The sequence below is a fragment of the Salvelinus namaycush genome, chromosome 21, assembly GCF_016432855.1.
Source record: "Salvelinus namaycush isolate Seneca chromosome 21, SaNama_1.0, whole genome shotgun sequence".
Classification (NCBI taxonomy): domain Eukaryota; kingdom Metazoa; phylum Chordata; class Actinopteri; order Salmoniformes; family Salmonidae; genus Salvelinus; species Salvelinus namaycush.
Genome location: NC_052327.1, coordinates 38986452 through 39014103, shown reverse-complemented (window position 1 = coordinate 39014103; position 27652 = coordinate 38986452). Strand labels below are relative to the sequence as shown.

The following is a 27652-nucleotide window of genomic DNA, read 5'->3' as shown; positions in this document are numbered from 1 at the left end:
TCAAACAGACTACTGCTTATTGGATATGGAATAACAGTATCACCTTTCATCTAAAGCAGGGTAGAGCAACATGGGTTCAAATGCATATTCATTTGCATGGAAATGACAGAAGAGGCAAAACTGTTGGGAGAGTACCTTACAAATGTAATTTAAAATATTTGTACAAAAACACAATGTTAATATCCATGAAAGCTGCATGATTTAAAATGAGTAAAAAAATAAAAAGTAGGAATGAGTAAACAAGATGTTTTGAACAGAACATATGTTTTGTCCAGATACACACCCCTCACGCTGCCTGCTCACAGCCATCACTATAGAAACACAAGACTGAACCACAACATAAATATCAGTTCTGTTGATATGAGTATAAAATATTAGTATAAACATCGCATTAGAAGTGTCCATCACATCTGCACATAGCACCATAGATAACATGAGAATGGCTCTCGCCATGGCTGTGTTTAGATAGGCAGCCCAATTGATATTTTTTTCACTAATTGGTCTTTTGACCAAACAGATCACTGAAAAAGATCTGATGTCAAAAGACCAATTAGTGGAAAAAGATCTGAATTGAGTTGCCAGTAAGAGATTTTATGCGCATGTTCCAATGCCCATACAGGCATAGCATACCAATAGACTACTTTGGCTGTGGAAGTCCATAGGAAATGGTATGCTAGTGCGGATATTGGAACAGCCTTTGTGTTGCTGTCAGTCCCTAGTGACGTTGCATGGGAGAGGTACTGCGTGTCTATTTCGCACAGCTCTGCCCTGAACACTGGGAGTACTAGTTCAACATCTGTCAGTACATGAACCAGAAACCAACTAAAAACTACAACCACGCACAAGGTAAAACACAGTCTGTTAAATTACACAGATTGTTACAGTACACAGTAAATTGTAGGCTACAGATAGCAATATGCTGTAAATCCTTTAGAAAAATGACACACCCACTCATGTATGTGTACACACAATGTATCGACTTAAATTATAAATGTTTTGTGGGGGTGTAGGCAGAGATATGCAAGCCTACGAACAGGAGCTAGTTACACACAGACATCAAAACGAAGACTGTATACTCACTATGGGAAATCCGACTGAATTGACAGACCGACACTGACTGGATCACTTGATATAAATAGGCTTCAGATGAATTCAACACTAAGACAAAAACATCTTTAGAAAAATCTAAATTATTACCCCAAAAATATGGTGAAAATGTATAAATGCATGGGCAATGTGTTAAAATGTATACCTTGACAAAAAGCATTACAAATGATTATTTAAATGGAAGTTGACAAGTACATGTGCTCTAACCCCAGAGCCTCTGGATGGATATAAGGATTGGCTGGTCACACAAGACAGTTTATAAAGTGCTTAATGTTTATAACACCACACAACGCTTCACTTTCCCCAGTAGAAAGCATCCTTCCATTCACAATATACTGGAAATGCTTCCAAATCCAATTCTAAAATCCCCCCACAAACACAAGTTGCAGAACATACGCAAATTAAGCATTACAATGGAGAAAGCCTGTGTGTACTAATACGCAACTAAATGCAGACTATGGGAAGTGCCAAAAGAAGAGATATGTTGGACAGATACACTGACTGCTGTATGATCTGACTGAAACTGTACACTCACAAGAATACAGCAAGATGCCTTCATCTGGCTGCCCTTCTCTTTCACTCTCTTGCTTTTAAATCTCACAATCTATGCACCATCTGTCTTGCTCTTTTGCTCCAGCTTTCTGTATCCCTCTCCTGCTCCTTCTCCCCCACCCGTTAGGCCATCAACAACATAGTATAGTATGAAATAGAAGAACCACTGCATGTGTGAGACTGATGGATACAGGAGTTACTGTCCTCTGATCCAGCAAGAGGAGTAGTCACTCAACCAATTCATCATAACGGCGTCTGCCCGGCCATCTCTCTGTCTATGAATGCATGTACAGACACTCATCAAAATATCACCTGGGGGTACACGAGCACATCTGATCAAATCTTTAAAATGTCTTCATTACTTCATGTTCTTAGGGGGTTCATAGCATGGCCAGACATCTCTACCCCCTTTCTCCATATCTGTGTTGCTTGGAGGGGTTGTATTGTAAGCAGCAGACACAACCTGGCCCAGTCTGGGGTTCAAAGAGTGGGCAGAAGTCACTAGAACCCCCATCAGTGTATCGGTGGTCCCAGTAAAGATCACTGCTCCTGTAGGCTCTCCAGCAGGTCCTCTATCTTCTCCATGTTCTGGGAGGTGCTCATGGGGGTCTGGAGGTTGGTCTGCATGGGGGTCTGGAGGTTGGTCTGCATGGGGGTTGTTTCTATGGTAGTCTGTATATTGGTCTGCATTGCAGTCTGTATGTTGGTCTGCATTGGGGTCTGTAGGTTGGCCTGCAAGGCATTTTCTAAGCTACTCATGGCGTTTTGTAGACCAGTCTGCATGGGTGTCTGAAGATTAGTCTGCATGGGTGTGGTGGTCTGGGCCATGTTTGGGTCCATGAGAGGCTGGATGTGGCTGGCCTGCAAAGGGTTGTGGTTCTGGGGCTGGCTCTGGGCAGACATTGTAGAACCAGAGGACGTCATCAGCTGGGAGGAATCTGAGGAGAAAGAGAAGGATGTCACAAAAAGACTCTTAAAATGTATCAATGGGGTATTATATATCAAGTAAGTAAATATTCTTCTACTATTGTCCATGCAGAGTACTGATCCTGGCAGGTAAAGCAGTCTCACCGTTCTGGAGGCCAAACACAAACAGATTGGGTTGTCCTCCTGGCTGGCCAACGTTCCCGTTCACTCCCATCTGGAACAGCTGCTCTGGGGGTCTCTTACCAGGGGAGGATGTGGTACTTTGCAGTCCCACAACCCCCAGCCCACTCTGCATTACAAAGATAGTTTCCCCTGCTGCAGCCTGGTTTCCTAGTTCCTGTGTGGCCATGCTGCCCTGCAGACCAGAAAGAGAACCCTGTGGCAGGAACAGCTCCACCTGCTGGCTGGGAGGGCCACTAACTGAGCTGGAGCCCACCTGCATAGGTTGCTGCCCCTGGAACAGACCCTGCGGAGGGGTATTTCTGGGGGCAGGGGTCCCCCCTACAGAGGAGCTCTGGTCCTGGAATAACATGGGCTCTACTGGGTCTGTCTGGGCCACCTCAACCCTGACCCCCACCATGGTGGGCTGGGAGAACAAGAGGGAAGCAGGGCTGTCTTGGGGGCAAGGGGTGCTGTTGGAGGAGCCATGGGCCTGGGTACTAAAGAGGAGGGCTGGGGGCAGAGCCTGGGGTTTGAGGGAGGCGGTGCAGAGGAGGAGGCCGGTGGGCTGGGGCTGAGGGTGCTGGCTGGGGGGCAGAGTGCTAGTCTGGAACAAGGAGCTCTGCTGAGCCATGGGAAGCTGCTGGGTTTGCTGTAGTTGTGTCTGCTGAAGGGACTGCTGATGGTCCATGGGGGTGCTCTGCTGCTGCTGGGCCTGGAACATTGACATCGTCTGGGGCTCACAGGCTGATGTCTCCATGGAGGACAGGAACGCTAGCTGCTGTTGACTACCCTGGTTAGAGAGAGTGTTGGGAGAAAGGAACAGTGTGGACCCTGTGGCCTGCTGCTCCTGACTGAGGCTACCACTGGTCAGCACAGTCAGAGTGTTCTGCAGCAGGGCAGCCTGGTGCTGGGGGCTGGAGGTCTCTGACAGAGGCCTGGGGGACTGGAAGAGCTGCTGGGGAGGAGAGGAGTGGGAGTGGGGCTCCTGGGGGAAGCTGGAGGTCTGGATGGTGAGCAGCTCCCCAGTCTTCTGGAGGAGAGACACAGGCTGCTGCTGGGGCTGAGCTGAGTGGATCTGGGGCTGGAGGAGCTCAGTCTGGAGCTGCTGTTGTAACTGTTGTTGATGTAGCTGGTGCTGTTGCATGTTGCCTAGTGCTTGGTTTTGTTGTTGTAGGTTGTCCAGTACTTGTTGCTGCTGCTGAAGTTGTTGATGATCATGTAGCTGTATGTTTCCAAGTACCTGCTGCTGCTGAAACTGTTGATGTTGTTGTAGGTTACCCAGTATCTGTTGCTGCAGTTGTTGATCCTGTGGCTGTAATAATAATTGCTGTTGTAGCTGTATGTTGCCAAGGACTTGCTGTTGATGTAACTGCTGCTGCTGTTGATGCATGTTGCCAAGGATCTGCTGTTGTTGCTGTTGTATCTGTAGGTGTTGTGTGGCCAGAGAGCCCTCAGCTCCCCCCAGTCTCAGGCTGTTCATGGTGTCCTGTACGTGTTGCTGCAGTGAGTCAGTGGAGGGTGTGGGGCTGTACAACACTGAGTTGAGCTGCTGTTGAGCCACTGCTGCCTCCATAACCTGTTGTACCAGGTCGCTTCCCCCTGCCTGGAGCTCCCTTACTGCCCTCTCCAGCTGGGCCACCCCGTCCTGGGGGAACAGGGGGAGCTGGGGCTGGGAGTGGGGTGCCATCTGGGACATGCCCACTACCACCACCTCACTGCTGGGGTTGGAGGAATCTTGAGGCAGGCTCTCCTGGGGGTCCCGGAGGAACTGCTGGGGTACCTCTGGGGGGACAGGGGGGAGGGTGGTGTTGTCGCTGGAGACAGGGAAGGAGGTGGTGGGGGCGAGGTCCTGCTTCTGGATGGTGCAGAGGGGCTCCAGGGAGGGGAAGACCGGGGACTGGGGGAAGTCAACCTCCCCAGGCTGGAGAGGCATGGGGCTGGGGAAGGACTCAGTGCTAGGCGGGGTGCTGGAGCTCAGCTCCAGGGTTTGCTGGACCGAGACGAGGGTGTCAGACGATGGCTAAAGGAAGGAGACAAAAAGAGAGGAATTAAATATTTTCTAGAATCTACACACTTCCCTACAATTTGCCCAATGACTCTGGATCCCGATGTCTTCTTTTATTGATACAACTAAAGAGTGACGTCCCAGCAAAACCATCTGATATAAATGTACATACAAGGATCCTGGGATAAACATGGCCGGTATATTTCTCCTACCTTGAAGAGTGCTGTGGATGGGGTATTGCTGGAGACCTCCATAGGGGTGACCTCCTGTCGTTTGACCAGTTCACCAGCAGACTGGGCAGGGTCAGAGGCCAGAGACTTGATCTGGTCCTGGAAGCTGCAGGCCTTAGCCAGAGAAGACCCCTCTGTCTTCACAGACATGTCCAGGGAGTGCTCTGGTGTGGGACAAAACAAAAAAGCAGGTTGACCAAGTGAGAGAAACACACACCTTGTATACCATAGAGGGAGCCTTAGTGAACCCTTCATCACTCCTTTCTTAGCAGAGCACACCTGAGTCTGGGGTATATGTGAAGGGCTGTACGTCATGTGACCTCCCGGCATTGGTCATGATGTAGACGCCCACAGAGACAGGAGAGGAGACAGACAGGTTGTGGTAGGGAGGAACCTTCACGATCACATGATTCTAGAGGAAACACAACAGCATCATTAGGATTAGGACAAAGTCAGCTCATGATCCGTATGCATCTCTCATGCAATGATATCAATGGGCTACCTGATGGAACAGCTCCATGTCGATCTCTGCCTCGGCCTGCCACGAGTTATCATCTGGAAACAAATCAATGTTTTATCAATATATATATATATATATATATATATATATATATATATATCTTTTTTAAAGCCACTCAATGATGAGACATCACAGACACCACAAACAGAGGTAGAAAGGGATATGAGGAAAAGAGGACAGGAAAGAAAGGAAGAAGACAGGCAGGTCAGTGCTGGTACCTGCTGGGTTCTCCTGGAAGATGACCTTGGTTCCTTTGAGGAAGTTCTTCCCTATGATGAAGAGCTCCTCGCCTCCTCTCACTGAACAGCTGTGGAGACTCTTCTTCAGGATCTCTGGCACCCCCGCTGGCTGGGCTGGGGAAGGACACACACAGCAGAGTATGAATTGTAGCGGTATTAATTAGAGAGAGGTAAAGAAGATTTTGTTCGGGCGCCAGGCAGGTATTAACCATGCCGAAAGGAAAATAGTAGAACAGAGAGAGTACCACTACCAGACCCACACACATCAGCAGAAGAGACTGCCTAGAGTGTAGCCTGTTTACCAGATAGCCAGTGGAGAGAAAAGAGAATACACACCCTATAGATCCCACATCACAGCACAGTCCTTCCACAATTCTTGGTAACCCCACCAAGCATACCTCATATAATAATAATGGCAGAGCAATTAAACAGCAACTTCAATACAATAAAGAACCCAGTCATCAACAGAGGATTTGCAATAATTTGCATTCTCTTCCTGTGGAGGAGTGCAGAGGGTATGAATGTGGGAGTGGTCATATACACAAAGGCCTTAAAAATGTCCACAATCTTCTCAGCCACATGTCCTTAGTACACCCCACCTCAACACAGTTCAAATAATAATACACACTTTAAAGCAATCTCCCTTTTAACTAAAATGTCCACCCAATTAGTTCTGGCAGGGCAATAATAGTCCAGTTCCAATGAACTTCAATGCATTAGGAAAATAGAGTCTGTTGCAGAGTAAAGCACTGGAACATAGCGGGAAGAGAAAGAGAGAAAGGGAACAAGAGAGATCTTAGCTGTGGTCTTTAGGATGCAGGTGTACGGTCTGACTGTCCGATGGTGTGTTGGGTTGTAGGTTAAAGCTTCGCAACAATGTTGCTACTAATCCATTGCGATTCATAACCGTCGCGGTCCCAAATGAGAACAACCACGACGTAGAGCCATCACACCGAGGATTGATTTAAATACTTTATAACTACAGACGCTGAAGACAAACAAAAACTTCTGCAGCATAGCACACACAATCAAACTGTCGCGCCACCCAAGAGCTCCTCCCCAAAGAGCTGAACAAGCTCTCTTTTATCCCCTCCTTCCTTACTGCTCATGCGCTCTTAAAGTGGCAGCGCACGGTGAAGGCTCCGTGCAGGATTTCGCCACAGAATAAGTGCGGTCCACAAAACCCTACTATTGGAGCTACGTGGTGTGCCAGCTTTTGTTCCAGCCCGACATGAACACACTGCATTGAATGAACATCAAACAAACACATATACATCCAAATGTACTTTATACTCTGGATACCCAATAGTTCTTTGTGTTTGTATGAATACGGTGGTAGTTGACTCACTGCAGAGGATGGGTGAGGAGGTGGTCTGCAGGGTAAGGACAGACCCATCAGCATGGGGGATGTTGACTCTAAAGGCCAGCCTGGCCCGGGTGCTCTTTTTCTTGGACCCGGCAACCCCAATACGAGCCTCCACGTCAGCGTTACGCAGCTTCAGGATCCCCACACAGTCAACCCTGTCAAGATTCAATGTTACAAAATGTTCAGATGGTGAAACAAACACACAGTAACACACTGATATTTCATTAACTCAATTAATGAGTCCCTTACGCTAGTGACATGGCGTTGCTGGGCTCCAGAGGGACCTCTATGACAGTGGTTCCCTCGATGTCCACTTCCTTGCAGGCTTTGGTATTGCGGCCTGTCACCCTGCAGGCCTGGTAGAACCCATGAGGCTTCACTCTGCCTGTGTCACTGGCCACAAACACCTGCAGCACCACCGGCTCACTAACACCCTCTAACTGGAGAGAGAAGATGGTGAGTTGAGAGTGCAACACAGCTTAACACACAAATCAACCTAATGACTAATATAGTTTATTTAAAATGGTTGGAAAAAGAAAGCGCCTCACCTTGACCGTGGGAAAGCCCTGTTGGGTGCGGTCTTTGACAGAGCCGCGGCTGCCCTCGGTCAGGTAGCGTGCCCGGTGCTGGGTCTCTGGCTGCAACAGGATCTTCAGTTCCTTGCCCTCACTCTTCTGGGGGTACTGACCTGACAGAAGACATCCCTTCAGCAGACACCCAGCCTCCAGAGAACTGGAGAACACACAACACAAATAAATTCATTAATCCCTAATCTATGGATTTCACATGACTGGGAACATAGATCTGTTGGTCACAGATACCTTAAAAAAAACACAAGTAGGGGCATGGATCCGAAAACATGTCTGTATCTGGTGTGACCATTTGTCTCATGAGGCGCGACATCTCCTTCGCATAGAGTTGATCAGGCTGTTGATTGTGGCCTTTGGAATGTTATCCCACTCTTCTAATGGAGCCGTGCATTATCATGCTGAAACATGGTGGAGGTATCTCTGTGCATTCAAATTGCCATTAATAAAATGCAATTGTTTTAGTTGTCCGTAGCTCATGCCTGCCCAAACCATAACCCCACCACGGGGCTCACCCACACGACACCATACACTGTCTGCCATCTGCCCAGTACAGTTGAAACCGTGATTTATCTGTGAAGAGCACACTTCTCCAGCATGCCAGTAGCCACCGAAGGTGAGCATTTGCCCACTGAAGTCGGTTACGACGCCGAACTGCAGTCAGGTCAAGAACCTGGTGAGGACGACGAGCACTCAAATGAGCTTCCCTGAGATGGTTTCTGACAGTTTGTGCAAACCCACAGTTACATCAGCTCTCCGGGTGGCTGGTCTCAGACGATCCCGCAGGTGAAGAAGCCGGATGTGGAGGTCCTGGGCTGGCGTGGTTACATATGGTCTGCGGTTGTGAGGCTGGTTGGAGACACTGCCAAATTCTCTAAAATGATGTTGGAGTCCACTTATGGTAGAGAAATTAACATAAAATTATCTGGCAACAGCTCTGGTGGACATTCCTGCAGTTAGCATACCAATTGCACGCTCCCTCAAAACTTGAGACATCTGTGTCATTGTGTTGTGACAAAACATAACATTTTAGAGTGGCCTTTTATTCTCCCCAGCACAAGGTGAGTCTGTAATGATCATGCTGTTTAATCAGCTTCTTGACACTGTCAGGTGGATGATTATCTTGGCAAAGGAGAAATGCTCACTAACAGGGGTGTAAACAAAACATTTGAGAAACACGCTTTTTGTGCGAATGGAACATTTCTGTGATCAGCTTTCTTTTTTACTTTTTTTCTTTCTTCACGGGACCAACACTTTACATGTTGGTTGCATTTATATTTTTGTTCAGTCCAAAATATTTTTTATTTTACCTCTTTTTTCTCTCCAATTTCGTGGTATCCAATTGGTAGTTACAGACTTGTCCCATTGCTGAAACTACCGTACGGACTCGGGAGAGGCGAAGGTCGAGAGCCGTCTGTCCTCCGAAACACAACCCAGCCGAGCTGTACTGCTTCTTGACACAACGCCCGCAAAACCTGGAAGCCAGTCGCACCAATGTGTCGGAGGAAACACCGTACAACTGGCGACCGTGTCAGCGTGCATTGTGCCCGGCCCGCCACAGGAGTCGCTAGAGCGCGATGGGACAAGAACATCCCTGACGGCCAACCCCTCCCCCAACCCGGACAACACTGGGCCAATTGTGCGCCACCCCATGGGTCTCCCTGTCGCGCCTGGACTCGAACCAGGATCTCTAGTGGCGCAGCTAGCACTGTGATGCAGTGCCTTAGACCACTGCGCCACCCGGGAGGCCTTTACACTTTAATTCTGTCATGGAAATAAATGTCCATGTCATTTCCGGTTTTATATGGCTTTAGTTTTCCATGTGGACCAATTTAATTGGGGAATTCTGAAAAGCTATCCAAGGATTGTTCCATAAGGTTGTATTTTTAGCGAGTGATAATGGTTCTTGTAGAATAAGTTAAAATGTTCTTCCATATTGTTAGTGTTCTTAACTATGAAGTTGTTAATGCTCTTAGCTTATCCTTTGAAAATAGACACGTAAAAAATATTCTGGGGATGAGCATGCGCATCTTCAATATGTACCCATTGTTCCTCTTTAGTGCATTTAACAATATGTCACAAGTAAAAGCTTTGGGTAGCGAGTTGATACAATTCCAAGACTGGAACACACCTCCAGGCTAGGTAAGGGCTATTTGACCAAGGAGGGTGATGGAGCGCTGCATCAGATGACCTGGCCTCCACAATCACCCGACCTCAACCCAATTGAGATGAGTTGGACCGCAGAGTGAAGGAAAAGCAGTCAACAATGGGAACTCCTTCAAGACTGTTGGAAAAGCATTCCAGGTGAAGCTGGTTGAGAGAATGCCAAGACTGTGCAAAGCTGTCATCAAGGCAAAGGGTGGCTACTTTGCCTGGATGACAGCTTTGTTTAACACTTTTTTTGGTTACTACATGATTCCAAATGTATTTTCATAGTTTTGATGTCTATTATTCTCCAATGTACAAAATAGTAAAAATAAAGAAAAACCATGGAATGAGTAGGTGTATTGAAACTTTTGACTGGTACTATATATCTATATAAACTCAGCAAAAAAAGAAACGTCCTCTCACTGTCAACTGCGTTTATTTTCAGCAAACTTAACATGTGTAAATATTTGTATGAACATAATATATAACAGACAAACTGAACAAGTTCCACAGACATGTGACTAACAGAAATTGAATAATGTGTCCCTGAACAAAGGCGGGGTCAAAATCAAAAGTAACAGTCAATGCAGCTGGTGGCCACTCCAGATACTAAGTACCGCAGTGCATCTCCTCCTCATGGACTGCACCAGGTTTGCCAGTTCTTGCTGTGAGATGTTACCCCACTCCACCACCAAGGCACCTGCAAGTTCCCGGGCATTTCTGGGGGGAATGGCCCTAGCCCTCACCCTTCGATCCAACAGGTCCCAGAAGTGCTCAATGGGATTGAGATCCGGGCTCTTTGCTGACAATGGCAGAACATTCCTGTCTAGCAGGAAATCACACACAGAACGAGCAGTATGGCTGGTGGCATTGTCAAATCAAATTTTCACATGCGCCGAATACAATAGGTGTAGACCTTACAGTGAAATGCTTACTTACGAGCCCCTAACCGACAATGCTGTAGCAAAAACTGCACTGTCCATTAGTTGAGGTAGTATGTACATGTAGGTAGAGTTAATTCAAGTGACTATGCATAGATGACAACAGAGTGGCAGTGGTGTGGAGAGGGGAGGGACAATGTGAATAGTCTGGGTAGCCATTTGACTAGATGTTCAGGAGTCTTATGGCTTGGGGGTAGACACTGTTTAGAAGCCTCTTGGACCAAGACTTGGCGCTCCGGTACTGCTTGCCGTGTGGAAGCAGAGAGAACAGTCTATGACTAGGGTGGCTGGAGTCTTTGACAATTTTCAGGGCCTTCCTCTGACACCACCTGGTATAGAGGTCCTGGATGGCAGGAAGCTTGGCCCCAGTGATGTACTGGGCCATTCACACTACCCTCTGTAGTGCCTTACGGTCAGAGGCTGAGCAGTTGCCATACCAGGCAGTGATGCAACCAGTCAGAATACTCTCGATGTTGCAGCTGTAAAACCTTTTGAGGATCTGAGGACCCATGCCAAATCTTTTCAGTCTCCTGAGGGGGAATAGGTTTTGTCGTGCCCGCTTCATGACTGTCATGGTGTGTTTGGACCATGTTAGTTTGTTGGTGATGTGGACACCAAGGAACTTGAAGCTCTCAACCTGCAACACTGCAGCCCTGTTGATGAGAAAGGGGGCGTGCTCGGCCCTCTTTTCCCTGTAGTCCACGATCATCTCCTTTGTCTTGACCTCCTCCCTATAGGCTGTCTCGTTGTTGTCGGTGATCAGGCCTACCACTGTTGTGTCATCTGCAAATTTAATGGTGTTGGAGTCGTGCCTGGCCGTGCTAGAGGGTCATGCCAGGATGAGCCTGCAGGAAGGGTACCACATGAGGGAGGATGTCTTCCCTGTAACACACAGCGTTGAGATTGCCTGCAATGACAACAAGCTCAGTCCAATGATGCTGTGACACACCGCACCAGACCATGACGGACCACCTCCAAATCGATCCCGCCCCAGAGTACAGGCCTCGGTGTAATGCTCATTCCTTCGACGATAAATGCAAATCCGACCATCACCCCTGGTGAGACAAAACCGCGACTCGTCAGTGAAGAGCACTTTTTGCCAGTCCTGTCTGATCCAGCGACGGTGGGTTTGTGCCCATAGGCGACGTTGTTGCCAGTGATGTCTGGTGAGGACCTGCCTTACAACAGGCCTACAAGTCCTCAGTCCATGCTCTCTCATCCTAAAGCGGGCAGTCTGAGCACTGATGGAGGGATTGTGCATTCCTGGAGTAACTCGGGCAGTTGTTGTTGCCATCCTGTACCTGTCCCGCAGGTGAGATGTTCGGCTGTACCGATCCTGTACAGGTGTTGTTACACGTGGTCTGTCACTACGCGGACGATCAGCTGTCCGTCCTGTCTCCCTGTAGCGCTGTCTTAGGCGTCTCAAAGTACGGACATTGCAATTTATTGCCCTGGCCACATCTGCAGTCTTCATGCCTCCTTGCAGCATGCCTAATGCACGTTCATGCAGATGAGCAGGGACCCTGGGCATCTTTCTTTTGGTGTTTTTCAGTCAGTAGAAAGGCCTCTTTAGTGTCCTAAGTTTTCAGAACTGTGACCATAATTGCCTACCGTCTGTAAGCTGTTAGTATCTTAACGACCGTTCCACAGGTGCATGTTCATTAATTGTTTATGGTTCATTGAACAAGCATGGGAAACAGTGTTTAAACCCTTTACAATGAAGAGCTGTGAAGTTATTTGGATTTTTATGAATTACCTTGAAAGACAGGGTACTGAAAAAGGAACATTTCTTTTTTGCTGAGATATATATATATATATACACACATACATACACACACACACACACCTTGTTTTCTTGTGTATTGTATTAAACTGAAACATGTTCTTATATTTGTTTGTAAGTATCTATTTTTAATAAACCATGCTTGATTGATATGTATCAAGTCTGGTAAGACTTCTGCCGTTGTATTGGGACTAGCATTCTATTCAACCTACCTGGGCTTGGCCTTGTCTGGGCCCAGCTGAGACAGGACAAAGTGTGGGGCCTTGGCACTGTCTGCATCAAACACGTCCATGCTGTCCTCTGGGGGTGCAGGCTTGGGCCCGGGCCGCTGGCGGGGGGTGCGTTTACGGGATTTGCGGGGGACCTCTGTGTTGTCGTTGTAGGAGCTGGAGCTGATCAGGCTGAAGTTGGAGGCTGAGTCGTCGGCCCAGATGCTGCTGCTGTGTTCTGAGTCTGGCCCTGCTGGCCCAGCCGGGGCTGGATCCTCCTGGCAGGACATATTGCTGTCATCAAATAAGTCCTCTGGAGGGGGGGAGATGCTCAGCACTGGCCTCCGCTTAGAGGGGGTGTTCTGGGGCTGCTGCTGCTGGGCTCCCACCCCCCCTGCTCCTGGCTCTCCTCCTCCTGTTCCAGAGCTGGTCCCACTGCAGCCTCCACTTCCAAGGGTAGACAGAGCTCCCTCTACCCCCTGCATCTCTGATCCCCCTGGGTCTCCGGAACCCTCTCTAGGGGCACTGCTGGGATGGTGGTGGAGGATGGGGGGCTGGGGCTGTTCCATTGCTGAGGTAGAGGGGGCTGTGCTGGGTCTGGGGCCAGTGGTGCAGGGGTCTCCCATGTCTTGAGAGGAGGATGGAGAAGGGCTGGAAGTGGAGGAGGTGGCATCTGGAGTGTGTAAGATGGCATTGTTAGTACAGATGTCAATACAGGGCAGGCTAGCAGTCCCATTCAAACAGCTTAATTTGGCCATGATTTATCTAGAAATGTCCTTCTTCCCAACTCTAAATTCATTTGAGGATGTTTTGTGTGTGGCTACATTCCCTCACTGTGCATGCCAGAGCTCTCTGGTGTTGGTCAAATTTTCTGAAGTTAAAGTTGAGAATGGTACAAATAGGCCCCATGTTTCCCCCATTGGAATGTGTAATTCCTACTACAACTGACATGCTTCGTTTACAAAAAACTAAAGCAAGCTTCTAAAATTGTTACATACACATTGCCAGAAACAAAAAACAGCTAAATCTGGTCAGTCACACTTTCCTCTTAACAGACAAATTTGCAAACTAAAGATGCGGTGCCAAATTAAATGTAGAGTGAGGCTAGAGCAGTTTGTGCATACAGTATTAGGCCTATACAATGGTCTGAACATGCCAATTGGAGGATTGGGTTTGGACTGAGCGTAGCCATGGCAACATAATAAACAAGGCTCTGACCTATGGAGCAGTGACCTGCAGGCCATTTTATATGCAGCCACCCCCTGCCTCAGAGGGAGGAAACTTCCTGCAATACAAATGAGACAGCCAATGAGCAACAAGAGCTGATCAGTCATGACTCAACTTCCTGGCAATCCGCAAATTAAATCAATGAAATACTGTTGTGAGGATATAACTTTTTAAGTTGTCTCTTCATAGATTTGTAGTGCTTCAGTACAGCTGTGTCAGATATGTTTGGTGTGAAAAGCTAGTGCGATGACAGGTCCCAAGCTAGACTTGGAAAACTGAGCTTGAGGTAGAAAATGCCTGTAACCACAGATCTAGGATCGGATTACCCTAGCCTGGCACATGTATGGCATAACAACGAGAGTCAAAGGAGTTGGCTAAAACACATATAGATCTGGGACAGGCTACCCTACACCCCAATCCTAACAGTAACCAACAAGGGGGTTAAGAATATATCAGAGCCTGTGTATCAGTGGTTAGGGTCAACTTATACCTACTTCTGGTTTACTGTGCACAATGACAGCAGCCACAAGACTACCAAGTTCAATCTGCTTCCTGTGATAAAAGGAAGTGGTCTACTAGTCTTGGGTATGAGTACTCTGCCATTTTCAAGACCATTTCACGTTCTGTTTTAATACCCCATTCACTGAGGTGACACTACCACATATCATTTTTTTCTGATCTAGGCCTAATACAAGATCTCTTGAGATATTTCTTTATGCTAGTCTACATGACTTGGTGTGTTTGTACGTGTCATCTTATCTTCTTCACAGAAAGGCTATAGCAGACAGGCAGTTCAGATCCAGACTAATTCAGAAGTGCTAAAAGGACAAGATAATTGCTTGCTATTTATAACCAGCTGTTTTCACCTCTTCCCACCATCTGAGAATAAAAACTAACAATAGAAACTGACAGTAAATACAGTCTCTAGTGATGGGTTTAATTCAGTTACATTTCCCTATGTAAGAGAGATGAAAACAAAGAACAATCAAATGAATGAAAACAAAACAGTTTATTATATTTTGATTATAGACTCTAGAGCGACAGATTACAGGCAACAGTAGTCTATAGCCTAATATGACTTTAGGAATATATCGACCACGGCCATGCTCATTCACTTTTTTTTTTAAGCTATATTTATTCCCACTCTCTCACAGCTGTCCTGTCTACAGTAACCACGGCCTACATTTGCCCTACAGAGGTGAAGACTCAATTTCCCACAACAGAGCACCCACCACTAGGCACTCAGCAGGAAGGGTGGAGAGTTGTTCCCTAGACACTGATCTAAGGTCAGCCTAATGTTCTGCCTACTAATGATCTAGGTGAGGTTATGAGGAGAGTAATCTGATCCTAGGTGAGGCGCTTACCTGAGGCCAGGGATGCAGAAGGGGGCTGTCCGGCCTCTCCCCCACTCTTCTGGCTCATGGTGGGTGTGTCTGTCTTGGAGGAGGATGGCTGCAGCTGGAGCTCCTTAGGGAGGAGGTCATACACAGACTCTGGTGAGGAAGAGGAGGATGAGGAGAGAAATCAGGGGGTTTAAAAGTGCACCAAACAACACCACTAAGAGTGAGAGGTCGCCTGGTTGCTAAGAAACATAGCTCATCGACACCCTGACACAGATATATCTGCTGTGGATATGCAGCGTATCCATCCAGCATATGTAGCCTAGCAAGCAGTCATCTGATCTGCCTGTAATAAGTCAACCCCAGCAGCATAGTGACCAAACCAAAAGGCTTAGGCTAGTCCTACCTTAACCAAGAATTCTCAACTCCATCATTCCCGATGGAGATGAGTTTCGGCAGAGTGTAGCCTAGCACCGACTACATTGAATCGGTATCAGTCGATACCTGTAAAAATATCCATAGGTACAAGTTACGCATGAAAGAATGGACATTTTTACAAGTACCGACTGATACCTACTTGATGTGGTTGAAGGTAGACTACACTCCACCAAAACTCATTGCATCGGCACTAAACTCATTCCCCCCCCCCCATACCACAGTATTTCTCTCCTTCTAGCTCTCCATACTAGGTGGGGTCTGCTAATTTGCTATGGAAATTAGACATTTGCAAAAGCCCCATAATGTTTGCATGAAGCGAAAGAAATCAACAGAAAGATTGTGATTTGTGCAGATTTTGATAGCGATAGGGCAATGTGGGGGGAAAAGCACAGCAATGGGCCTAGATTATAACAATTCTCTTTTATTAGCCTAGGCCTACAAGTCAGCCAAGTCTTGCATACTTCCCCTACTACAATCCGATTACCTCACCACATACTTATGCTGTCGCTGGCTACACACTGCTCACATTACACTAGCTTTGAAGCTGTGCCAAGCCAACGGTCAGACTCTTTCTTTCCTTTCTCGCAGCTGGCCCTTTGCTTTGATGACACAGAAATGTGTTTATGTTCCAACTGCCAGCCCACAAGCGGGATGCCAAAAATCCACCAGTCTCTAGCAATGCCCAGTCCTCTAACATGCATATTTAACTCATAGGTAATCATGCATGCCAGACTTCACAGCGTCAGCTTGTATGCAATATTTAGACACACGTCTGGTTCTATGAGATTAAAAGACAAAGATCCTACCCACTCTGCAGTCTGCACTCACACTGCAAATACAAGGCCAGACATTAAAATACAATAGGCTGCCTAGGTCATGGATAGCAGCCTAGATCTAGTCTATCCACGGACTGATTGTTTTTTGAGCGGATGGTCAGGGACTGGAAGATAATTACAAATCATTTGTAAACTGAAAATTGACCGCAAGAAGCCCAAACAGATATAATACGACAAAAACAATAATTTAAAACCTTGCTTTCATTTGTATCCAATCACGTCTATTATGCGTGAGAATACTTGGGAACAGATTGCTAAATTAAAATCACTTCGAGCTGATTTCCTAGTGTTGTTACGGTCTCATGTCCAACAATGAAAATAAAGATTTATTTATTTATTTTGTGCTCATTAAACTTGGGAGGTCAAATAAAACCACCCCGGGCCAAAGTTGGCCCGTGGGCCGCCAGTTAAGGAACCCTTATTGGTTAAATTTTATCTACCTAGAGTAACCCACTTGAAGTATTTATAAATTCTCCTTAGACAATTACTGTCATATAAATAAGGTACACACTCATCACATTCGACAGCAGCACCATATGGCCAGCTCATGTTAGCATGGCAGGGCCTTTAATATACTGCCGTATTAGTGTACAACACACAGGGTCTGGACAGATGTGTCTGAACCATTGTATCAGCAGGTAGGCTAGTCCATATACAGGGCATCTGTAGATTGTGGGGAAAGAGAGAGTTCAGAATTCAGAAGAAGAAAAAAAAAAAAAAACATTGCATTAGGCCTACATCAGAAAACAGAACTCAAAACACACAGTAGCATTTCTTCGCTGCAAGCCTCTAACTAGGCCTAGATGACTAGCCAATAAGGAATAAGACTAGAGGTTCAAAACCACTAGCAGACCTCATGCACCAAGACAGCAGTGTGTCTATAATTCTGTTTATCATATTTTTTTTAAAGTTATGCCGAGGAGTTGACACCACTATCAACACATGCCAGTCTTATCTTCCACCTGTAGGTATTTTGACTGGAACCCCCCAGGCTTTGATCACTTCCGGACACAGCTGGACTGGAGGAGGAGTGGGCTGAGCAGTGACAGAGGAAAATGAAGCCTGTTCATAGCTGTTATCACAGGAGCAGCTTTGCATCCGTCATAACTCAGTCAGCATCCACCACATCAGCTGGCCAAGTAGCCTAATCAAAGATACACAAGATACATCTAGGCTTGGGCATTAGACGTTTCTAAGAAACTGGTTTGTAGGTCAAGCTTCACATTTATCTTACTACCTTAATATTATACCAATAATAAAATGCACTTCACTTTTGTTATTCAGACCGAAAGGGGTTACATTGTTTCAATATGGGGCCTAGATGTTATTCAAACCAATAAAATTAGGTAAGTAGATAATATTGATAATATAGCTATCATGTAAACTATAATTCTGAATAGTCTGATTTCTGAACCTACCTTAAAACTCTTACTTAACTTTTGACAAGGCCTGCCAATTAGCTATTTACTGTAACATATGTGGCCAAACAATTGATTCCCATTCAAAATCATATTTCCCCTAACCCGCATTTTTCCTTTTGGGGACCTGCGACATTTCCCCTCTTGTCCGAATTTTCTTTGTTTAACTATCCTTGTGAGGACTTCTGGTCCCCACATGGATAGTAAAACCAGAAACACACACAGTTGTAAGCACACAACGAAAAGGGGGGCACTTTCACGCATTCCACACCAGGCAGATGACCTGGTTTTAACCTGTTACGCGCCTAAATGCTTGCCAACTGGTCTAGTCTGATTCTCAGTATTTGGTTTACTGGGCCATGGCAATGGAGCCTGGTGGCTAATGTAGCCAACTAGCTAAACCATTGTGACACCATCAACAATACATCGAGGAGAAGTTTGTTACTATACAACTTGAACCTAACCTTAGAAAACGTTTAGATATCACGCCGCCCATAGTCATGGGACCGAACCACAACGAGTGCCCCGAGGGAAAACAATAACACAACACGCCTCCTGCTGCTAGCTAACGTTAGATGCTAGTTGGTCCCTATAGTTTGGCCATCATGCACACATTAGCTAACTAGCTATCGCGCATCAGCTCTCTGCATACTTTAGATAGCCAACGAACAGTACTAACGTTAGCTAGATAACGTTATCTAGCTAGCCAACTAGCTAACGTTATCTAGCTAGCCATCTACCCGTTAATTAGTCATAGTCCAAAAACAACTGGAAAACTGTTCAAATGCATCTATGCCACAAGGCATAACATTTATATAATTCTTACCTTTAGAGTAAAGGGATTTGGGGGAATTAAGGTCGAGATCCGAGCTGAGGGATATAAAATCAGAGGGCATCGCAGCGCTTCATCTTCACCTGGATAAGGACGAAGCCAGTCAGCCAACGAACATTAGCGAGCAATAAACCAACAAAATATGACTACAGTACAAACAATAAATATTGCATCTGGGTGAAATAAACTGATAAGAAACAAAAGTGAAATGGACCCAGACAACCGTTAATTAGCGCGAACTATTCTGCTAGCAGCAGCACTGACGATGACGTCACGTTATTTTAATCGTAATGAGGAAACCTTCAAAATAAAAGTCGGCACTTCAGAACAGTGCAAGGTGAATAATCAAAGAATATAACATTTTAATAAATGTTGATTTTTATTGTGCTTATAAGGAATTTATCGAAAAACATTATTTTCAGACCACTATTGAAAAATACAATGTTGACAATATGTTGACAATATGTTGACAATATTGGGCTTATAGTGAAACAACAATTCTTGTAAATGTAAAAGTGGGATTGGGAGTAGGGGTTTGTAGAATCTATAATATATATGGTGTCATTTCATGGGTAACCTAAAGTAGCAGGCGTAAAAGAAACGCCTGAAACTAGATCTCCTAGCCTAAAACATACTGGTCTTGACGAGAAGACAAACACTGTTGGGGGAGGTTCTCCTCTGCACTGTTCAACCAATCCAGTAAATGTGGAGGAGGAGTTAAGATGGAGTGTCGCCTTATTAAGGTCCAAAAGCGAAAATAATGTCACAGGCACTCTTTCCACTGTTTTGGGGACTGACCAAGGGTGAACATCTGCCCCCTCACATTGACGAATTCAAGTTGAAGGCCGACCGCAGAACTGCAGGCATTGTTTCCAGAAAACAGGATCTCCCATTAACAGGATTTCCCATTATATTGAATGGGGAAATGGCGATCTTCTTGGTCAATATTTGTGGATAGTTATTGTTACGGATACAGGTATCCTGTGTGTATTTGTTTTCTCTTCTTCTGCCCTAGTCACAGGTGGCAGTCATCAGTCGCCAATCAGTCGCCAATCTGAAGACACACCTGCTCCTTTTCCCTTACCCAATCACATCCCCTTTCCCTTGGTTTAAAAGAAACCTAATCAGTTGTTTCTGAAGCTATCTCTCTTTTGTTTTTGTGCCTACATGTCACATTTGTCCGTTATTATGTGAGTACGTATTGTTGTGGTGTATGACTGTTTGTTTGTTGGTGGGAAAAGGGGATACCAAGCCAAGTCGCCCATGGGCATACATTACCCGAAGGAAAACTTTGTCTAAGTACCCTAGTTAGAACTGGGCGGACCACCCATTGTATTTTATTGGTTAGTTAACTAGCTGTTCATGAAGCAGGCTAGACTAGCTAAGTTTAAAAAATATATATTTATTATTTCTTCCCTTGGGTCCAGCTCAGCCCCTTTTTTCCCACACCCCATTACCGTGTGTTTTAAAAATAAACCTAAAGTGTTTGACAGATTTAGGTTGTCTGTTGTTTTTTAGTTCTCACTGTTCCTTTTCACTGTCATGATTTGCATGAGATATGTTACGGGTCTCGTTTCCATCCCCCTAGACTGCAGGGCCAAAGGGGTTCGTAACAGTTATATAAAAAAACATAGAATACAATCATGGTACCAATAATTTATTATATTTTACAAGATGTATGTCCTTTAAAGTGGCAATATGTCACTTTTTGGGTGACCCTACCAAATTCACATAGAAATGTGAGTTATGATCTATTATTCTACTTGAAGCAAGTCTGATAAGCGGTAGATCTGTTCTATGTGTGTTATTTATATGCTTTCCTTCTTGAGTTTTTTTTGTTGCATCTTTGTTTTATACACTAGCTTCAAATTAGCTGAAACAACATTTTTGGTTATGGAAAATATATTTTACATTGGTTTAGATGGTACAATGATTCGCTGCACTACACTAGCTTATTTTGTCACATAAACTCAAAATAGGCGAACTATTGGAGTTTTAGCAACCAGGAAATGCCGGAGCAATTTCTGCATAGTGCAAGTTAAAAGGATAATTTAGTTGCTAATGGCTGCCTGCAGTACATCGGTCAGCCTTCAACTTCAGATACTGAATAAGTGGGGAGCACTGAGCTAGCCTGCAACGTCACTTCCTAGAGTAGTAGCTGAAACTGTGCATGCAATGTTTACAAAAACTCCCCCATGTAGCAAGATGGTGACAAGCTGAATTGACACTCATAGGAAACAATGGGGTAATAAATGGCTTTGTCTATATTTTATAGTCTATGGACTCAGCAAAGGCTATTTTATAGGGCACTGAATAAAACGTGACGCTGGCCCTTTACCTAAACCCATTTCATAGGCCACAACGCAAATCCCTGTATATGAAATACATATTGGCTTATAGTAAAGAAAACAACGAATGGGTTGTACTACAACACTGATTTTACGAATGAAGAACGAGAGGTCTTACTATTCTATAAATTGTCTCCAGACAGCAACATAAGGGTATACTACACACTGGCCTGCCGGAAAGTGTCACTAATGACCCATTCAGCCATGTAATGGGCGCCAGCAAGGCTGCGTTAGTAAGAACTGTTGTTCTTTATTAGTAAAACCAGGGTTGTAGTACAACTCATTTGTTTTACATCATTCAAACTCAAGTTTTTACTATGCTATATCGTATATAACCAACCTTGTTGGTCACCAGGACGGGCACCACTGCGCAGCCTGCCTGACACAGTCAAGTGGCCAAAAGGGAATAACCCTGATATAACATACTCAAGACTGGGATAAGACAGGCAAAGCCTGCAGGCTATGTGATACAATTGATAAGAAATAGATAACACAGGCCATCGTAAAGAATAACCTACTCCTACGGCTATGCTCTGGTAGAAGGGATTATAGTTTGGACATGTACAACCTAATGAGATGTGTACAGTATATGTTTGTGGGAACAAACATCTGGCTGCAGTCAGTACTGTGTGACAACGAAGACCCAGTCATGTCAAGACTATACAACCTGACAAATGTGAGGTGTAGCCCAAGAAGCTGCCGCACATACATCGTCCAATGTAACGCCCCCGAAATAGCATCCAAGATGTTGCCACACCTCTAGTAGAATGTGCTTTAAGTCCCTCTGGGGGACTCTTCCCTGCAGAGGAGTATGCTAAAGAGATAACTTCAACTATCCAGCAAGAAAGTTGTTCTCTGGACAAAGCCTTGGCTTGTGTACCAAAGCACACATACAACTGGTCAGAGTGGTGTAGGCTGCTCATCGGATCAACATTAGCCAAAGCACACTGACAGGGCAGAGTCGTTCCTCTTCCTCTGAATGGAAAGGAGGGGCTGTAACGATCGTCGTAATGTGGAAGAGAGGAGAACCAAATCGCAGCGTGGTATGTATCCATATTTATTTGAATACTCTTCAATACGAACAAAACAATAAACAGAACGAAACCAACGACGCTACAGTCCTGAACTAGTGAACATAGAAAAAACTATGAACGCACGAACAGGAACAATCACCCACAAACAAACAGTGAAAACAGCCTACCTTAATATGGTTCCCAATCAGAGACAACGTAAAACACCTGCCTCTGATTGAGAACCATATCAGGCCAATAAGACACACCTAAACCAATGAAACACAAAACATAGAATATACCCACCCAGCTCACGTCCTGACCAACTAAACAAAGACTAAACAAAGGAAATAAGGTCAAGAACGTGACAGGGGGGAAGAACGTAGCCAGATCAATAACCCTAGATTTGAAACATGATGTAATGATCTTAGCGGGGTTAAGTGTCAATGTAGCCATCCGCTTGTCCTCTGAGAACACCATGCATGACTGGTGCACATAGAGGGCTGCCAGGTCACCGACCCGTTTCACAGAATGTTAGGGCTAGTAGTAGAGCTGTGTTAAAATTAGAGGAATAGTTATTATATTGTGATATATACTTGAAAGGAGGGTTAGTTAACGCATCCAGAACTGTGATCAAATCCCATCTAAGGAATAGACAATGTGTAGGCAGGCTCAGGTAACAGGTGCCGTTCATAAACTGAAAGGCCAACATTTCCCACAAGCTTACCATCTATATCAGTGTGGCACGCTGATATAGCAGCTAAATAGACCAATGTCGAAGGAGAAAGACCTTTATCAAATCTACTCTGAAGAAAGGTCAGTATTATTTAGATACTGCAGTGCTGTGGGTATTTACTATACGCCTCGCACCAGTGCGCAAACGCTTGCCACCTGTATGCATGAAAATTAGTTTTTGTTGAAGGATCCCTAGCACTCTGTATAGTCTCTATAACTGCCACAGGTAACCTGTTGATGGAATTTATATGAATGACTAGAATAATCCACTCTGAACCCTGAAGCCGTATAATCGTATGAGTATGAAATTGATTAGAATTATGTATGACCATAGTCTGTACAATATGTCTATAAACCTTATTTGAATAACAGACAGACTGTCTGAGCAAGATTCAGTGCCGACCTTGGCTGGGGCCACTGAGAGTACTTCCCAGTCTCCCTATCTTGAGGGAGGAGGGGGAGTAAGTCTCACGGAATCCCCTAATCTTGTCAACTGGGTAGCAGGACATTGTGTGCTAAGGTTGGTGAGAATGTGTGTGCGTATGGTTGTGTTAGTGTGAATGTGTGTGCGTGTGGTTGTGTGAATGTGTGTGCGTATGTTTGTGTGAATGTGTGTGAGAAGCCAGTATAAAATGAATTGTTTTGTACCATAGAGCAGCGCCCTCTCGTAAATACATTTTCTGACTATTGTAGCTGGGCCTCCGTCTGATTCATTTCAACCTGTTTCCTACAAATTCTGGGTTTCAGGCTGAGTAGTTAATTGAATTGGGTTTATGAACCTTGAGAACATAATTCTCGTGACAATTGGTCCTTCGAGCCGGATCTCAATACCTGCCTCTGTCGTCCCAAGGAACTGCTGAAAACCGTGCACGGGCGGATCCAGGATCCGTAAGACAAAGACCTGACCTCTGAATTGAGGGTTTATTTCAGGCCAGTGGTGAACTGGTACACAACAGAGGTGGTGACGAGATCCAACCTACATTGCTTTTCCCAGTCTTCAAGACAAGGTCAGTAATCTTTATTCACGAATTTGGGGAATAGGAGACTTTTACTTTATGTATTAGCAAGGAATCGATTGAGAGGGGAGCAGGTCCGTAATGACCTGAGGTACATGTGCACTACCATTAATAAAAATAGCTTAATAATTGAGATCAGTGAGGAATGGCCGAAAGGTTATTTGAGGATTGGCCGAGAGGTTATTAGCAAGGGATATAAATAGGTGCTGTGAGATAGGACGGGGAGTTTGTGCAAATAGGATAACTTAAATGGCTAATTAACATGTGGTAAATTAGCCATAGATCCAATTCAAAAGACATACCTAAATATAATCCTAAAGTGTGAGGATATTGCTAAGGTTTGTGAGATAGGACGGTAATTCTATGCGAACAAATAACTTAAATGGTCAATTAACAAAAGTGAATTAGCCATAGATCCGATTCAAAAGACAATACTGAAATAAAGTCAAAAAAATGGAGAAAGGAAGGGAAACCTAATATAGCGGAGTGAGATACGAGATATTGATGTCAAAAGAACAAGCAACAACCGAAAAATAGGCTGCTGGCTAGGGATTTATGACCCCTGGAAAATAGCTTATAGGCTGTAAACGGTGAGACCTAATGTCCGATCGACACCACTATAGATAAAGTTTCAAGAAAGGAAAAGCACACAGGTGAAGAGATAGCAACATACCCACCAATAGTGAGACACACATAGGAGTAATTTAATCCGAATTAAAGAGTCACACACATAGGTTGTGATAACAACTATAGTGATTGGAGAACGGTAAAAAGAGCACATACATAGATCATAGAAATACATACACATAGATTGTGAGAAATATCATAGTAACTACAAGGTTTTATTAAACATGGGTAGTAAATCCTCAAAGGAGGTCCCGGAATTAACGGGAGATGAGAAATATATGCAGGGAAAAAATAAGAGGAACTCCTATTTTGGCCCGAAATGGAGGGGAAAGTACGGATTTGACGGACGTTTAAATATAGAAAAACTGGAATCAATGATTATACAAATAAATAGGGTTGGTGGAGACAAGGCAGATAAACAACGGGCAGAGGGGCTAGACACAGCGAGGGTATTTGTAGCCGAGGCGAGGAAGAGAGCTGAGGGAGAAAAGAAAAAGAAGGAAGATGTAAGTTGCCGGCAACAGAGAGCAATCACTCCCACGGCTCCTCTGAAGGTCCCTCATAAGCCTAAATTATGTCCCACCCGGTTAGACCAGGCGCGGAGAGAGAATCCTGATGATGCAGAGGGAGGGGTAGAGTCGGATGAGGATTTAACCGAACGAGGACGTAGGCTGAACAAGCGACAGGATGTAGGGGAAAGAGGTAGAGACAGGGCTTTACCACCCAGAAGGCTGAAGTCGCATAACCAGAGCCCAGGGAGGAGAGGAGTAGCAGAGTGGCTGGAAGACGACGATGAAAAAGAGGCTAGTCAGTATCCTCTAATTGCCTTGCCCAACCGATGGGCTGGGGACGCAGGACAGGATTTAGCAAACTTATTGAGAAAAGTGGATAGAGACAGTCAAAAGAAAGGAGGAGGCCTTAAGGGGAAGGGACCCAAGAGAGAAGGGAAAAAATGGATAGAACCGAGAACAGAAAATGTTACAACTGTAGCAAGTCAAACAGAAAATGTTACAACTGTAGCAAGTCAGGACATTTGGCTAAGGAGAGTGAGGAACCATGCATGCACTGCGATAAGGTGGGCCACAATCACAGAGACTGTAGAAAGAACAGAAAGGATAGGAGAGAGGGTCAAAGGCAAGAACAGAGAGAAAAAGGTCAGGCGCCTACAGCCAGACTCAGAGGAGGAATAGAAAAGAAAGGAGATCAGTACCTAATGGTCACTATCGGAGTAACTGTAGATAAGCAAAAAGGAGGCTTCAAGGAAACGAGAAGTAAGGAAGATCAGACAGGAACGGAATATTTCATCGCTGCTCTTGGGGAAAGAGCAGGAAAGATTTTAAACAGAAGGGGAAAAACCGAGAAACGCTTGGACCTTTAAATTAGGGCTATTTTCTGGGAATGGTCTCAGTAGTGCGTGCCGGAGTTTGCGACTACAGACAATTATAATAATAGGGTTGTTTGCGGGGAGGCTCCGTCATTCCAATAGTGATGGTGGTCCAGCGGTAAACTTTGTAAAATTCTTGCCTACCACGCGGGAGACTCAGGTTCGTATCTCAGCCTAGGCACCGATAGACTAAAATTAATTCTGATTGTAATTCAAATACTGATATGTTTTGCCGGGAGAGATACGGTTAGTTAGTGTTTGTTTAGGATATAAACTGAACGTTTTAATAGCTTGTTTAGGTTAAATTGAAAGACTCATCCATTCTAAATAATAGTGGGGCGATTCCGATGGAATACGTTGTCTTGCCTAAATGGGCCACTGGAATAACGTATTGAGGATGGAGTCGTATTTAAAATGCTGAATCACAGAAGAGACAATTACCTAAATCTAATGAATTCTAAATAGTAACGGAGAGATAATTACGATAGAGTTGTGCCCATCGAAATGTTTTTATTCTTATGGATTGACGGATGTAGGTTATACATTTTGGCAATTTACAGGTTACTTTTAAGGCTGGAATAATTCATAAAGGTGAAGCCGAAAGAAGGGACAGTTGTAAAGTTTGGTTTTAATCGTACGATATCGGTAAGGCAGGAAGTTAATGAGGAGAGGTTATATTCTTGTCCACTGGTAAGAAGAGGACAGTTAGTCGTGCTCACTGGGCTATATTTGGCTGTAAGAGATTCAGGTCTGAATAGTTGAATCGTAAAAGTTTTGGGATAGTTTCTGGTTATTGATTTTTGGTTTGATTGTTTAGGTAACACTAGTGAATTGGAACAGAAAGTTCAAGTATTCTAAAATTATAATCTGTTTCCATTACGTGGAACCATGTTAGGACGGTAAAGAGGATTGCAGGTTGGGTTAATTTTATTTTAAAGGGACAGTGCACATTAATCATAGTTGTGTGTGTCTAATGGCAGGGTATTCCTATCAAGCACTTTGAGAGACTGTTTGCAGACAGACTAAATGGGTTTTAATGTTGCAAAGCAAGCTTGGGCCAAACTAGTCAAGTCGTATGTTAAATTAGGGGGAACTTATGATTGGAGGGAGTATAATGGGTTTTCTGGAAATGTTTGGTTTGTTTTTAACCTTTGGGTTTGAGGAGATTTCCATTTTCCTAGAGACACAATATCTTAAATGGGTACACACATATGGAATATTAGAAGTTTTCTTTTCTGAGTTTTAATTAACCACGCAAGTTCTTTTGATAAGGGAATGTTCTGGGAACCTGGGATACATGTAGAAAATGTTTGATGGTTTTTCTTTAATTTGTCTAATATAGTATGGAACACGACTGTAAAAGGGTGGTATGACTTTTGACCTCTATCATGGCTTTCCGTTGTGGTCTGATCAGCCTCATGGGGGGGCCATTTGGATAATGAATTTGAGGTCATTTGTGATACTGACTTTAAGGTAATTGATAATTATGAACGAGTTTTATAGTTATTTGACATGTTTGTAATTTGAACCAATGAGAAGAAAGAAATGGGATAGCCTTGGATTAATGGTAGATTTATGTTAAGTATTTAGAACCTAATTCAGGCCAATGGGACAGGAATATTTGACATCTGTGGTGATTCCGGATTATTGATAGGATCGAGAGAA

General features: G+C 44.7%; 1 protein-coding gene across 1 annotated transcript; it reads right to left on the bottom strand.

The window, feature by feature from the left end:
• Window positions 1–126: 126 nt before the first annotated feature.
• Window positions 127–19075, bottom strand: nfat5a (nuclear factor of activated T cells 5a). The gene is made up of 12 exons (XM_039017675.1): window positions 18862–19075; window positions 15368–15496; window positions 12780–13449; window positions 7657–7840; window positions 7358–7548; window positions 7091–7263; window positions 5722–5856; window positions 5486–5538; window positions 5263–5395; window positions 4966–5147; window positions 2731–4768; window positions 127–2597 (listed from the first exon to the last, which is right to left on the bottom strand). The coding sequence occupies exons 1-12, from the start codon at window positions 18929–18931 to the stop codon at window positions 2200–2202; spliced, it is 4356 nt and encodes a 1451-aa protein (XP_038873603.1). The 5' UTR covers window positions 18932–19075; the 3' UTR covers window positions 127–2199.
• Between the last annotated feature and the right edge of the window lie 8577 nt (window positions 19076–27652).